Raw genomic sequence first — 17765 nt, 5'->3', positions numbered from 1 at the left:
TCCTTGTCTTGCAGGTCCTGCATGCTCCAGGCGGAGTCGGAACGTGTCTTGGAGTTGTGGGTCAGTGCAGTCCAGAGGAGCATCACTACGGCCTACAGCGAGAACCGCAGGGAGAGCCTTGTGAGTCTCACTCCGTTCTGAAGAAACGGCCCCCTCAGGTCTGCCACATACTCACACGTCTTGCTTTCCCCAGCGCTCGGCCCGATCTCCAGCAGAGTTTCCAGCGCAGCAGAAGGCCACTGCACCATGTGCCCAAGACGCCATGCTGAGAGTTACTGGGAACGCCGCGTGCTGCGACTGCCGTGCGGCGGAGCCCGAGTGGGCGAGTATTAACCTCGGGGTCACCGTGTGCATCGAGTGCAGCGGGATTCACAGGTAAATTACATCTGGGAAGAAATCTCCACCACCTTGAAAGGCACCATAGTTGTGCCCAGTACATGGTGGGTGCGGGACTGGATGCCACTATAGGCTACACCCCATCCTTGTAGTATTTAAAGATGGAGTCCTAGCATTAATGGCATGTCTGAAGAGGCACGCTGGGCACAGACCCCACACTTCACCATCTTCATGTAGGCCCTTGAGGTTTCAGATGTAGTGTCCATCTATCACCCCGCACCATGTAGTGGGTCACGCAGCTTGCTTCCAATCACTCTATTTGCTCTCCCTCTACAGAAGCCTTGGTGTCCACTTCTCCAAGGTCCGCTCACTCACCCTGGATTCGTGGGAGCCTGAGCTGGTCAAGGTGATTATTTTGGGCTCATGATGTATATTTCGGGTAGACATGGGCTTGGATCATAAGTCATAACTTATAGGCAGGACCACCTCTGGAACAAGGCAGGAGGGTCTCTAAGAGATTGTATATCTGGGGGATGCTGATCATTTGGCCCAATCTAGAGAATTGACAGCATCCACTTGTCTCCCGAGTTTCCATGAATATGGGGTCTAGTCTATGGCGGTCCGCCATACTTCGCCCTGTAGATGTGCCCACTGATAACATGGAGATGTTTGTTTGTCTGCAGCTGATGTGTGAACTTGGAAACAGCACAATCAATGGAATCTACGAGGCTCGGATAGAGGAAATGAACATCAAGAAGCCAACCTCTTCCAGCACCCGGTGGGTCACTTATGGTAGAAACGCACATAGAGAAGTCACATTACATAAATACCTTGAAATCAATGGAAGGAGAGCAACAGATTACTACACCAGGGAGGAGAGCTCTGATTCAGGGGTCTCTAAGTCAGACTGAGGGGTAAATGGGTCGGATTCGGGAGAGTCAGCTCGGTACAGCCGTGGGGAAGTACTAGAAAGTCCTGGAAAAATAAAAGATGCGAATTGTTGCCTCCTGAAGACACACCCCTTCTAATATAGCAGTCTAAGGGACGACTGTCGGATGCAGAAGTGGCAAAGATCATTGAAGAGGGTCCGTGTATCGGTGGAGTGGGTTGAGGAAGCGAGTCTGGGTACCAGTGGAGCGGGTTCAGAAAGCGGGTCCGGAGATCGGTGGAGCAGGTTGAGGAAGTGAGTCTAGGTATCAGTGGAGCAGGTCGAGGAAGCGGGTCTGGAGAGCGATGGAGCAGGTGCAGGCAGCAATGAAGCATGATGGAGAGGGGTATAATAAGGAGTGTCTGCAGGCAGCAGTAAAGCATGGGGGTGAGCGGTAGAAAAATGAGTGTCTGCAGGCAGCAGTAAAGCATGGTGGAGAGCGGTACAATAATGAGTGTCTGGAAGCAGCAGTGAAACATGGGGTGAGCGGTAGAAAAATGGGTGTCTGCAGGCAGCAGTAAAGCATGGTGGAGAGCGGTACAATAATGAGTGTCTGGAAGGAGCAGTAAAGCATGGTGGAAAGCTGTACAATAATGAGTGTCTGCAGGCGGTAGGAAAGCACGGTGGAGAGCGGTTTAATAATGAGTGTCTGCAAGCATCAGTGAAGCATGGGAGAGAGCAGTACATTAATGAATATCTGCAGGCAGCAGTGAAGCATGGTGGAGAGCGGTACAATAATTAGTGTCTGTAGGCAGCTGTGAAGCATGATGGAGAGGTTTACAATAGTGAGGGTCTGCAGGCAGCAGTGGAGCATGGTGGAGAGCAGTACAATAATGAGTGTCTGCAGGCAGCAGGAAAGCATGGTGGAGAGCGGTACAATAATTAGTGTCTGCAGGCTGCAGTGAAGCATGATGGAGACTGCTACAATAATTAGTATCTGCAGGCAGCAGTGAAGCATGGTGGAGACTGCTACAATAATGATTGTCTGCAGGCAGCAGTGAAGCATGGTGGAGACTGCTACAATAATGAGTGTCTGCAGGCAGCAGTGAAGCATGGTGGAGACTGCTACAATAATGATTGTCTGCAGGCAGCAGTGAAGCATGATGGAGAGGGGTTCAATAATGAGTGTCTGCAGGCAGCAGTGAAGCATGGGAGAGAGCAGTACATTAATGAGTGTCTGCAGGCAGCAGTGAAGCATGGTAGAGAGCGGCACAATAATTAGTGTCTGTAGGCAGCTGTGAAGCATGATGGAGAGGTTTACAATAGTGAGTGTTTGCAGGCAGCAGTGAATCATGGTGGAGAGTAGTACAATAATGAGTGTCTGCAGGCAGCAGGGAAGCATGGTGGAGAGCGGTACAATAATTAGTGTCTGCAGGCAGCAGTGAAGCATGATGGAGACTGCTACAATAATTAGTATCTGCAGGCAGCAGTGAAGCATGATGGAGACTGCTACAATAATTAGTATCTGCAGGCAGCTGTGAAGCATGGTGGAGACTGCTACAATAATGATTGTCTGCAGGCAGCAGTGAAGCATGATGGAGAGGGGTTCAATAATGAGTGTCTGCAGGCAGCAGTGGAGCATGGTGGAGAGTAGTACAATAATGAGTGTCTGCAGGCAGCAGTGAATCATGGTGGAGAGTAGTACAATAATGAGTGTCTGCAGACAGCAGGGAAGCATGGTGGAGAGCGGTACAATAATTAGTGTCTGCAGGCAGCAGTGAAGCATGATGGAGACTGCTACAATAATTAGTGTCTGCAGGCAGCAGTGAAGCATGATGGAGACTGCTACAATAATTAGTGTCTGCAGGCAGCTGTGAAGCATGGTGGAGACTGCTACAATAATGAGTGTCTGCAAGCAGCAGTGAAGCATGGTAGAGAGCGGTACAAAAATGAGTGTCTGCAGGCAGCAGTGAAGCATGGGAGAGAGTAGTACATTAATGAGTGTCTGCAGGCTGCAGTAAAGCATGATGGAGAGCAGTACAATAATGAGTGTCTGCAGGCAGCAGTGAAGCATGGTAGAGAGCGGTACAAAAATGAGTGTCTGCAGGCAGCAGTGAAGCATGGGAGAGAGCAGTACAATAATGAGTGTCTGCAGGCAGCAGTGAAGCATGGGAGAGAGCAGTACAATAATGAGTGTCTGCAGGCAGCAGTGAAGCATGGTAGAGAGTGGTATAATAATGAGTGTCTGCAGGCAGCAGTGAAGCATGGTGGAGAGCCGTTTAATAATGAGTGTCTGCAAGCAGCAGTGAAGTAGGGTGGAGAGCCGTTTAATAATGAGTCTCTGCACGCAGCAGTGAAACATGATGGAGAGGGGTACAATAATGAGTGTCTGCAGGCATTAGTGAAGCATGTTGGAGAGCGGTACAATAATTAGTGTGTGGAAGCAGCAGTAAAGCTTTGTGGAGAGCAGTTTAATAAGCAGTGTCTGCAGGCATGAGTGAAGCATGGTGAACAGTGGTTTAATAATAAGTGTCTGCAGGCAGCAGTGAAGCATGGTGGAGAGCTGTATAATAATTAGTGTCTGCAGGCAGCAGTGAAGCATGATGGAGACTGCTACAATAATTAGTATCTGCAGGCAGCAGTGAAGCATGATGGAGACTGCTACAATAATTAGTGTCTGCAGGCAGCAGTGAAGCATGATGGAGACTGCTACAATAATTAGTGTCTGCAGGCAGCTGTGAAGCATGGTGGAGACTGCTACAATAATGAGTGTCTGCAAGCAGCAGTGAAGCATGGTAGAGAGCGGTACAAAAATGAGTGTCTGCAGGCAGCAGTGAAGCATGGGAGAGAGTAGTACATTAATGAGTGTCTGCAGGCTGCAGTAAAGCATGATGGAGAGCAGTACAATAATGAGTGTCTGCAGGCAGCAGTGAAGCATGGTAGAGAGCGGTACAAAAATGAGTGTCTGCAGGCAGCAGTGAAGCATGGGAGAGAGCAGTACAATAATGAGTGTCTGCAGGCAGCAGTGAAGCATGGGAGAGAGCAGTACAATAATGAGTGTCTGCAGGCAGCAGTGAAGCATGGTAGAGAGTGGTATAATAATGAGTGTCTGCAGGCAGCAGTGAAGCATGGTGGAGAGCCGTTTAATAATGAGTGTCTGCAAGCAGCAGTGAAGTAGGGTGGAGAGCGGTACAATAATTAGTGTGTGGAAGCAGCAGTAAAGCTTTGTGGAGAGCGGTTTAATAAGCAGTGTCTGCAGGCAGCAGTGAAGCATGATGGAAACTGCTACAATAATAAGTGTCTGCAGGCAGCAGTGAAGCATGGTGGAGAGCTGTATAATAATTAGTGTCTGCAGGCAGCAGTGAAGCATGATGGAGACTGCTACAATAATTAGTATCTGCAGGCAGCAGTGAAGCATGGTGGAGACTGCTACAGTAATGAGTGTCTGCAGGCAGCAGTGAAGCGTGGTGGAGACTGCTACAATAATGAGTGTCTGTAGGTAGTAGGGAAGCATGGGGGTGAGCGGTACAATAATTAGTGTCTGCAGGCAGCAGTGAAGCATGATGGAGACTGCTACAATAATGAGTGTCTGTAGGTAGTAGGGAAGCATGGGGGTGAGCGGTACAATAATTATTGTCTGCAGGCACCAGTGAAGCATGATGGAGACTACTACAATAATAAGTGTCTGCAGACAGCAATGAAGCCTGGCGGAGAGCGGTACAATAATGAGTGTCTGTAGGTAGTAGGGAAGCATGGGGGTGAGTGGTACAATAATGAGTGTCTGCAGGCAGCAGTGAAGAATGGTGGAGACTCCTTACAAGTTTGGGGCTGCAAATGGATTTGGGCATTTGTTCCAAATAATGGTATCTTCAATGTCATTAAAAACTATCTTTAGTGTTGGGAAGAACAAGGAGTGCTGGAAGTGATGATGTGGCCCCCTCTGATCTCACATCATGCAGTCTGACTGGGATTACATGAAGAGGCAGAAGGATTGGAGCGAGCCCACATCCACAGGAAATCTGGACTTAGTCCTCCATGATCTCTATAACAATTTCCCTGCTGAGCTTCTTCAAAAACTGTGTGCAACTGTACCTATAAGAAATGATGAAGGTGAAGGGCGCCACACCAAATACTGATGGGATTTACATTTTCTTCAGTCAATTTGTATTTTGTTAATGGACAAAAAAGTATTAACCCTTCTATTCCTGAAAGCATCCTTACTGCAGCATTATTATTCAATACAGCCTCAAACCTTTGCACAGTATTCAATATGGCCACCACCAGGGGGAGCTCACTACATACAGACATATATACGGCCACCACCAGGGGGAGCTCACTACATACACACATATATGGCCACCACTAGGGGAAGCCCATTACATACAGACACATACGGCCACCACTAGGGGGAGCCCATTACATACAGACACATACGGCCACCACTAGGGGGAGCTCACTACATACAGATATATAGAGCCACCACTAGGGGGAGCTCACTACATACAGACACATACGGCCACCACTAGGGGGAGCTCACTACATACAGACATATACGGCCACCACTAGGGGGAGCTCACTACATAGAGACATATACGGCCACCACCAGGGGGAGCTCACTACATACATACATATATGGCCACCACTAGAGGGAGCTCACTACATACAGACATATACGGCCACCACCAGGGGGAGCTCACTACATACACACATATATGGCCACCACTAGGGGAAGCCCATTACATACAGACACATACGGCCACCACTAGGGGGAGCCCATTACATACAGACACATACGGCCACCACTAGGGGGAGCTCACTACATACAGATATATAGAGCCACCACCAGGGGGAGCTCACTACATACAGACACATACGGCCACCACTAGGGGGAGCTCACTACATACAGACATATACGGCCACCACTAGGGGGAGCTCACTACATAGAGACATATACGGCCACCACCAGGGGGAGCTCACTACATACATACATATATGGCCACCACTAGGGGGAGCTCACTACATACAGACATATACGGCCACCACTAGGGGGAGCTCACTACATACAGATATATACAGCCACCACTAGGGGGAGCACACTACATACAGACATATACGGCCACCACTAGGGGGAGCTCACTACATACAGACACATACGGCCACCACTAGGGGGAGCTCACTACATACAGACATATACGGCCACCACTAGGGGGAGCTCACTACATAGAGACATATACGGCCACCACCAGGGGGAGCTCACTACATACATACATATATGGCCACCACTAGGGGGAGCTCACTACATACAGACATATACGGCCACCACTAGGGGGAGCTCACTACATACAGACACATACGGCCACCACCAGGGGGAGCTCACTACATACAGACATATACGGCTACCACCAGGGGGAGCTCACTACATACACACATATATGGCCACCACTAGGGGAAGCCCATTACATACAGACACATACGGCCACCACTAGGGGGAGCCCATTACATACAGACACATACGGCCACCACTAGGCGGAGCTTACTACATACAGATATATACAGCCACCACTAGGGGGAGCTCACTACATACAGACACATACGGCCACCACTAGGGGGAGCTCACTACATACAGACACATACGGCCACCACCAGGGGGAGCTCACTAGATACAGACATATACGGCCACCACCAGGGGGAGCTCACTACATACACACATATATGGCCACCACTAGGGGGAGCCCATTACATACAGACACATATGGCCACCACTAGGGGGAGCCCATTACATACAGACATATACGGCCACCACTAGGGGGAGCCCATTACATACAGACACATACGGCCACCACTAGGGGGAGCTCACTACATACAAATATATACAGCCACCACTAGGGGGAGCTCACTACATACAGACACATACGGCCACCACTAGGGGGAGCCCATTACATACAGACACATACGGCCACCACTAGGGGGAGCTCACTACATACACACATATACGGCCACCACTAGGGGGAGCCCATTACATACAGACACATACGGCCACCACTAGGGGGAGCTCACTACATACAGACATATACGGCCACCACCAGGGGGAGCTCACTACATACAGACATATACGGCCACCACCAGGGGAAGCCCATTACATACAGACACATACGGCCACCACTAGAGGGAGCCCATTACATAAAGACATATACGGCCACCACTAGGGGGAGCCCATTACATAGAGACACATACGGCCACCACTAATGGGAGCTCACTACATACAGATATATACAGCGACCACTAGGGGGAGCTCACTACATACAGACACATACGGCCACCACTAGGGGGAGTTCACTACATACAGACATATACGGCCACCACCAGGGGGAGCTCACTACATACACACATATATGGCCACCACTAGGGGAAGCCCATTACATACAGACACATACGGCCACCACTAGGGGGAGCCCATTACATACAGACATATACGGCCACCACTAGGGGGAGCCCATTACGTACAGACATATACGGCCACCACTAGGGGGAGCCCATTACATACAGACACATACGGCCACCACTAGGGGGAGCTCACTACATACAGATATATACAGCGACCACTAGGGGGAGCTCACTACATACAGACACATACGGCCACCACTAGGGGGAGCTCACTACATACAAACATATACGGCCACCACCAGGGGGAGCTCACTACATACACACATATATGGCCACCACTAGGGGAAGCCCATTACATACAGACACATACGGCCACCACTAGGGGGAGCCCATTACATACAGACATATACGGCCACCACTAGGGGGAGCCCATTACATACAGACATATACGGCCACCACTAGGGGGAGCCCATTACATACAGACACATACGGCCACCACTAGGGGGAGCTCACTACATACAGATATATACAGCCACCACTAGGGGGAGCTCACTACATACAGACACATACGGCCACCACTAGGGTGAGCTCACTACATACAGACACATACGGCCACCACTAGGGGGAGCTCACTACATACAGACATATACGGCCACCACCAGGGGGAGCTCACTACATACACACATATATGGCCACCACTAGGGGAAGCCCATTACATACAGACACATACGGCCACCACTAGGGGGAGCCCATTACATACAGACACATACGGCCACCACTAGGGGGAGCTCACTACATACAAATATATACAGCCACCACTAGGGGGAGCTCACTACATACAGACACATACGGCCACCACTAGGGGGAGCTCACTACATACAGACATATACGGCCACCACTAGGGGGAGCTCACTACATACAAATATATACAGCCACCACTAGGGGGAGCTCACTACATACAGACACATACGGCCACCACCAGGGGGAGCTCACTACATACACACATATATGGCCACCACTAGGGGGAGCCCATTACATACAGACACATACGGCCACCACTAGGGGGAGCCCATTACATACAGACACATACGGCCACCACTAGGTGGAGCCCATTACATACAGACACATACGGCCACCACTAGGGGGAGCTCACTACATACAGATATATACCACCACCACTAGGGGGAGCTGAATACATACAGATATATAGAGCCACCACTAGGGGGAGCCCACTACATACAGATATATACAGTCACCACTAGGGGGAGCCCATTACATACATATATATACGGCCACCACTAGCGGACAGTCACTACATACAGATATATGCAGTTACCACTCTGGGGAGCTCCCTACATACAGATATATACAGCCACCACTAGGGGGAGCTCCCTACATACAGATATATACAGCCATCACTAGGGGGTGCGCATTACATACAGACGTATATGGCCACCACTAGCAGTCATTCACTACATACAGAGATATACAGTCACCACCAGGGGGAGCTCACTATATACAGACATATACAGACATATACGGCCACCACTAGGGAGAGCTCACTACATACAGACATATACATCCGCCACTAGGGGGAGCACATTACATACAGACATATACAGCCACCACTAGGAGGAGCCCATTACATACAGACATATACGGCCACCACTAGGGGGAGCTCACTACATACAGATATATGCAGCTACTACTAGGGGGAACTCACTCCATACAGATATATACAGCCACCACTAGGGGGAGACCATTACATACAGACATATACAGCCACCACTAGGGGGAGCTCACTACATACAGATATATACAGCCACCACTAGGAGGAGCTCACTACGTACAGATATATGCAGCTACTACTAGGGGGAACTCACTCCATACAGATATATACAGCCACCACTAGGGGGAGCCCATTACATACAGACATATACGGCCACCACTAGGGGGAGCTCACTACATACAGATATATGCAGCTACTACTAGGGGGAACTCACTCCATACAGATATAGACAGCCACCCCTAGGGGGAGCCCATTACATACAGATATATACAGCCACCACTAGGGGGAGCCCATTACATACAGACATATAGGGCCACAACTAGCAGACACTCACTACATACAGAGATATGCAGCCACCACTCAGGGGAGCTCCCTACATACAGATATATACAGCCACCACTAGGGGGAGCTCACTACATACAGACATATACAGCCACCACTAGTGGGAGCTCACTACATACAGATATATACAGCCACCACTAGAGGGAGCTCACTACATACAGATATATACAGCCACCACTAGTGGGAGCTCACTACATACAGATATATACAGCCACCACTAGAGGGAGCTCACTACAGACAGATATATACAGCCACCACTAGAGGGAGCTAACTACATACAGATATATACAGCCACCACTAGGGGAAGGTAGCTACATGCAGATATCTATATATATAAAGACGAAAGCCCTCACTCACTCACTCACTCGCCAAAAGTTCTCCAACTTCCCAATGTCGTAGAAACATGAAATTTGCCACAAGGATAGATTATCTCCAAAATAGGAAAAGTAATTTGGTCCCAACTCGATTATTCAATTCTAGCGCAAAAGAATTGGCGTCGAAGTTTTGCGTACGGAATCTAATTTTCTCACTTTCCGGTGTCATAGAAACTTAAAATTTAGCAGGAGCATTGATTATGTCAAATAGGAAATGATAAAACGTCCCAACTCGATTATTCAATACTATGCGCAAAAGAATTAGCGTCCAAATTTTACGTACGGAATGTAATTTCTTCCCTTTCCGGTGTCATAGAAACGGGAAATTTGGCAGGAGCATTGATTATGTCATAAATAGGAAAAGCTAATGGGTCCCAACTCGATTATTCAATTCTAGCGCAAAAGAATTGGCCTCGAAATTTTACGTGCGGAATGTAATTTTCTCACTTTCCGGTGTCATAGAAACGGGAAATTTGGCACGAGCATTGATTATGTCATAAATATGAAAAGCTAATGGGTCCAACTCCATTATTCAATTCTATGCGCAAAAGAATTAGCGTCCAAATTTTACGTATGTAATCTAATTCTGTCACTTCCTGATGTCATTTTATATAAAGGAAACGTCGCATGGTTACCACCCTGTGGTGTTTCCTGGGTAACGCAGAGAACTATGCAAAATGGTGAACATATGTTTTTCCTCAGTATCTCTAAAGTAACCACGACTTCATAAGATTTTCCGTGTGAACACCAGATAAACACCAGTACCAAATAAACTGGGGCGAAGCCGGGTATATCAGCTAGTAGATATATATATATAGAGAGAGAGACAGAGACAGAGAGAGAGAGAGAGCTATCACAAGGGGGAGCCCACTATGTTTACACATACATACAGCCACCACTAGGGGGAGCTCACCACAAAAAGATATATAAAGCCTCCACTAGGGGGAGCTCACTGTGTATACATATATATAGAGCCACCACCAGGGGGAGCTCACTGTGTATACATATATATAGAACCACCACCAGGGGGAGCTCACTACATTCAGATATATACAGCCACCATTAGGGGGAGCCCACTGTGTATACATATATATATATATATATATATATATATATATATATATATATATATATACAACCACCACTAGGGGGAGCTCACTGTGTATACATATATATACAGCCACCACTAGGGGGAGCTCACTGTGTATGCATATATATACAGCCACCACTAGAGGGAGCTCACAGTGTATACATGTACATACAGCCACCACTAGGGGGAGCTCACTGTGTATACATATATATAAGCCACCACTAGGGGGAGCTCACTACATTCAGATATATACAGACATCACTAGGGGGAGCCCGTTGTGTATACATATATATATACAGCCACCACTAGGGGGAGCTCACTGTGTATACATATATACAGAGCCACCACTAGGGGGAGCTTACTGTGTATACATATTTATAGAGCCACCACTAGGGGGAGCTCCCTACATACAGATATATACAGCCACCACTAGGGGGAGCTCACTACATACAGATATATACAGCCACCACTAGGGGGAGCTCACTACATTCAGATATATACAGCCACCATTAGGGGGAGCCCGTTGTGTATACATATATATATATACAGCCACCACTAGGGGGAACTCACTGTGTATGCATATATATAGAGCCACCACTAGGGGGAGCTCTCTGTGTATACATATATATAGAGCCACCATCAGGGGGAGCTCACTACATTCAGATATATACAGCCACCATTAGGGGGAGCCCACTGTGTATATATATATATATATATATATATATATATATATATATATATATATATACAGCCACCACTAGGGGAAGCTCACTGTGTATACATATATATAGAGCCACCACTAGGGGGAGCTCACTACATTCAGATATATACAGCCACCACTAGGGGGAGCTCACTGTGTATACATATATATACAGCCACCACTAGGGGGAGCTCACTGTGTATACATATATATACAGCCACCACTAGAGGGAGCTCACAGTGTATACATGTATATACAGCCACCACTAGGGGGAGCTCACTGTGTATACATATATATAAGCCACCACTAGGGGGAGCTCACTACATTCAGATATATACAGACATCACTAGGGGGAGCCCGTTGTGTATACATATATATATACAGCCACCACTAGGGGGAGCTCACTGTGTATACATATATACAGAGCCACCACTAGGGGGAGCTTACTGTGTATACATATATATACAGCCACCACTAGGGGGAGCTCACTGTGTATACATATATATAGAGCCACCACCAGGGGGAGCTCACTACATTCAGATATATACAGCCACCATTAGGGGGAGCCCACTGTGTATACATATATATATATATTTACAGCCACCGCTAGGGGAAGCTCACTGTGTATACATATATATAGAGCCACCACTAGGGGGAGCTCACTACATTCAGATATATACAGCCACCACTAGGGGGAGCTCACTGTGTATACATATATATACAGCCACCACTAGGGGGAGCTCACTGTGTATACATATATATAAGCCACCACCAGAGGGAGCTCACAGTGTATACATGTATATACAGCCACCACTAGGGGGAGCTCACTGTGTATACATTTATATAAGCCACCACTAGGGGGAGCTCACTACATTCAGATATATACAGACATCACTAGGGGGAGCCCGTTGTGTATACATATATATATACAGCCACCACTAGGGGGAGCTCACAGTGTATACATATATATAGAGCCACCACTAGGGGGAGCTTACTGTGTATACATATTTATAGAGCCACCACTAGGGGGAGCTCACTACATTCAGATATATACAGCCACCATTAGGGGGAGCCCACTGTGTATACATATATATATAAACAGCCACCACTAGGGGGAACTCACTGTGTATACATATATATAGAGCCACCACTAGGGGGAGCTCCTGTGTATACATATATATAGAGCCACCACTAGGGGGAGCTCACTGTGTATGCATATATATAGAGCCACCACCAGGGGGAGCTCACTACATTCAGATATATACAGCCACCACTAGGGGGAGCCCACTGTGTATACATATATATATATACAGCCACCACTAGGGGGAGCTCACTGTGTATACATATATATAGAGCCACCACTAGGGGGAGCTCACTACATTCAGATATATACAGCCACCACTAGGGGGAGCTCACTGTGTATACATATATATATGCAGCCACCACTAGGGGGAGCTCACTACATTCAGATAAATACAGCCACCACTAGGGGGAGCTCACTACATACAGATATATACAGCCACCACTATGGGGAGCTCACTACATTCAGATATATACAGCCACCACTAGGGGGAGCTCACTGTATACAGATATATACAGCCACCACTAGGGGGAGCTCACTGTGTATACATATATATACAGCCACCCCTAGGGGGAGCTCACTGTGTATACATATATATAAAGCTACCACTAGGGGGAGCTCACTACATTTAGATATGTACAGCCACCACTAGGGGGAGCTCACTGTATACAGATATATACAGCCACCACTAGGGGGAGCTCACTGTGTATACATATACATATACAGCCACCCCTAGGGGGAGCTCACTGTGTATACATATATATAAAGCTACCACTAGGGGGAGCTCACTACATTCAGATATATACAGCCACCACTAGGGGGAGCTCACTACATTCAGATATATACAGCCACCACTAGGGGGAGCTCTCTGTATACAGAGATATATCTCTACAACTAGGTGAAGCTTATTACATACAGCTAGATGAATCTGCTGGGCGCACAGCAGCGCAGGACGTGTTCCCTCTTTACCTCTAGTGGACACATACGCTTGTAATCTGGTTGTAGATATTCGGGGTAAATCTTCATGGTTTTGGTAGCTCTTCTAACTTTTTGTGCTCCCTTAATTTAGAAGTGAGAAAGAAATATGGATCCGGGCAAAGTATGTAGAAAAGAAGTTCATTACCAAACTTCCTCAGACGGTGCTCCGCAGCTCCTCAGCTCACGAAACGCTGCCTGCCCGACCCCTCAGCATCCCCGGCACTAGAACACTGGAGATGAAGTCAGCCACTGGAGTCAAGAAGTGGCCCGTCAACAGCCCAGGGAGACAGAGGGACCATAGCTGGCTGGACATCAGTGCCCGGAAGGACAACACCGAGACTGATCCTGACGGCAAAAGACCCACCACTAGACTGAAGCCTAAACCCCAACTAAGACCGAAGCCGGGAACAGCTCCCCCCCCGCCTGCAGGTAAGTCTCAGGAAGGAACCTGCTGTCACTAAGATCCTGTTCTCGGGGTTCCACTTATGTCTGACAAGTCACTGTGAAATGTTGGCGTTTGGGATTTCAGTGCAGAGAGGGCAGTACGCTGCTGGCCACCACAAGGGCAAGCTCACTAGGTGTGTATATATATATATATATATATATATATATATATACAGCCACCACTAGAGGGAGCTCACTACATACATATATATACTGCCACCACTAGGGGGAGCTCACTGTATACAGATCAATACAGCCACCACAAGGGCAAGCTCACTGGGTGTGTATATATATATATATATATATATATATATATATATACATACAGCCACCACTAGAGGGAGCTCACTACATACATATATATACTGCCACCACTAGGGGGAGCTTACTGTATACAGATATATACAGCCACCACTAGGGGGAGCTCACTACATACAGATATATACAGACACCACTAGAGGGAGCTCACTACATACAGATATATACAGCCAAAACTAGGGGGGAGCTCACTGTATACAGATCAATACAGCCACCACTAGGTGGAGCTCACTACATACAGATATATACAGCCACCACTAGAGGGAGCCCACTACATACAGATATATACAGCCACCACTTGGGGGAGGTCACTACATACAGATATATACAGCCACCACTAGGGGGAGCTCACTACAACAGATATATAGAGCCACCACCAGGGGGAACTCACTACATATGGATAAATAGCCACCACTAGGGGGAGCTCGCTACATACAGATATATACAGCCACCACTAGGAGGAGCTCACTATATACAGATATATACAGTCACCACTTGGGGGAGCTCACTACCTACAGATATACACAGCCACCGCAAGGGGGAGCTCACTACGTATAGGTATATACAGCCACCACCAGGGGGAGCTCCCTACATACAGATATATAGATCCACCACCAGGGGGAGCTCACTACATACAGATATATAGCCACCACTAGGGGGAGCTCACTGCATACAGATATATACAGCCACCACTAGGGGAGCTCACTACATACAGATATAAACAGCCACCACTTGGGGGAGCTCACTACATACAGATATATACAGCCACCACCAGGGGGAGCTCACTACATACAGATATATAGCCACCACTAGGGGGAGCTCACTACATACATATGTATACAGCCACCACTAGGGGGAGCTCGCTAGATACATATATATACAGCCACCACTTGGGGGAGCTCACTACCTACAGATATACACAGCCACCGCAAGGGGGAGCTCACTACGTATAGGTATATACAGCCACCACTAGGGGGAGCTCACGACATACAGATATATACAGCCACCACTTGGGGAAGCTCACTGTTTACAGATATATACAGCCACCACTAGGGGGAAGCCCACTACATACAGATATATACAGCCAGCAATAGTGGGGGCTTACTACATACAGATATATACAGGCACCACTAGGGGGAGCTCCCTACATACAGATATATACAGCCACCACTAGGGGGAGCTCATTTCATACAGATATATACAGCCACCACTAGGGGGGAGCTCACTGCATACAGATATATACAGCCATCGCTGGAGGGAGCTCACTGTGTATACATATATATACAGCCACCACTAGAGGGAGCTCACTACATACAGATATATAGCCAGCACTAGGGGGAGTTCACTGCATACAGACATATACAGTCACCAATAGGCGGAGCTCACTATATACAGATATATACAGTCACCACTAGGGGGAGCTCACTACATACATATATATACAGCCACCACTAGGGGGAGCTCGCTACATACAGATATATACAGCCACCACAAGGAGGAGCTTACTACATACATATATATACAGCCACCACTAGGGGGAGCTCGCTACATACAGATATATACAGCCACCACTAGGGGGAGCTCGCTACATACAGATATATACAGCCACCACTAGGAGGAGCTCACTACATACAGATATATACAGTCACCACTTGGGGGAGCTCACCACCTACAGATATACACAGCCACCGCAAGGGGGAGCTCACTACGTATAGGTATATACAGCCACCACTAGGGGGAGCTCACTACATACATATATATACACCCACCACTAGGGGGAGCTCACTACATACAGATGTATACAGCCACCACTAGGGGGAGCTCACTACATACAGATATATAGCCACCACTTCGGGGAGCTCACTACATACAGATATATACAGCCACCACTAGGGGGAGCTCACTACATACAGATATATACAGCCACCACTAGGGGAGCTCACTACATACAGATATATACAGCCACCACTATGGGGAGCTCACTGCATACAGATATATACAGCCACCACTAGGGGAGCTCACTACATACAGATATATACAGCCACCACTTGGGGGAGCTCACTACATACAGATATATACAGCCACCACTAGGGGGAGCTCACTACAAACAGAAATATAGAGCCAAAACTAGGGGGGAGCTCACTACATACAGATATGTACAGCCACCACTAGGGGGAGCTCACTACATATATATATACAGCCACCACTTGGGGGAGCTCACTACATACAGATATATACAGCCATCACTAGGGGGAGCTCACTGCATACAGATATATACAGCCATCACTAGGGGGAGCTAACTACATACAGATATATACAGCCACCACTAGGGGGAGCTCACTACAAACAGATATATAGAGCCACCACCAGGGGGAGCTCACTACATACAGATATATAGCCACCACTAGGGGGAGCTCACTACATACAGATATATAGAGCCACCACTTGGGGGAGCTCACTGTTTACAGATATATACAGCCACCACTAGGGGGAGCACACTACATACAGATATATACAGCCACCACTAGGGGAAGCACACTACATACAGATATATACAGCCACCACTAGGGGGAGCTCACTACATACAGATATATACAGCCACCACTAGGGGGAGCTCCTTACATACAGATATATACAGCCACCACTGGGGGGAGCTCAGTACCTACAGATATGCACAGCCGCCACAAGGAGGAGCTCACTACATACAGATATATACAGTCGCCACTAGGGGGAGCTCACTCAATACAGATATATACAGCCACCACTAGGGGGAGCTCACTACATACAGATATATACAGCCACCACTAGGGGGAGTTTACTACATACAGATATATAGAACCACCACCAGGGGGAGCTCACTACATACAGAAATATACAGCCACCACTAGGGGGAGCTCACTACATACAGATATATAGCCACCACTAGGGGGAGCACACTCAATACAGATATATACAGCCACCACTTGGGGAGCTCACTACATACAGGTATATACAGCCACCACTAGGGGAGCTCTTTACATACAGATATATACAGCCACCACTAGGGGGAGTTCGCTGCATA

The 17765-nt window shown here is 47.7% G+C and overlaps 1 protein-coding gene across 1 annotated transcript in view; it reads left to right on the top strand.

Annotated features, from left to right (window-relative positions):
• Positions 1 to 17765, top strand: part of ACAP1 (ArfGAP with coiled-coil, ankyrin repeat and PH domains 1) — a 160365-nt gene that overhangs the window by 116956 nt on the left and 25644 nt on the right. Inside the window, exons 13-17 of the mRNA XM_066593962.1 lie at positions 15 to 120; positions 194 to 375; positions 673 to 742; positions 1020 to 1114; positions 14034 to 14371. Coding sequence (XP_066450059.1) covers positions 15 to 120; positions 194 to 375; positions 673 to 742; positions 1020 to 1114; positions 14034 to 14371 — 791 coding nt within the window. The remainder of the gene's footprint in view (positions 1 to 14; positions 121 to 193; positions 376 to 672; positions 743 to 1019; positions 1115 to 14033; positions 14372 to 17765) is intronic.

The sequence above is a fragment of the Eleutherodactylus coqui genome, chromosome 2 (genome assembly GCF_035609145.1).
Source record: "Eleutherodactylus coqui strain aEleCoq1 chromosome 2, aEleCoq1.hap1, whole genome shotgun sequence".
Taxonomy (NCBI): domain Eukaryota; kingdom Metazoa; phylum Chordata; class Amphibia; order Anura; family Eleutherodactylidae; genus Eleutherodactylus; species Eleutherodactylus coqui.
This window is presented reverse-complemented; position numbering and strand designations above follow the sequence as displayed.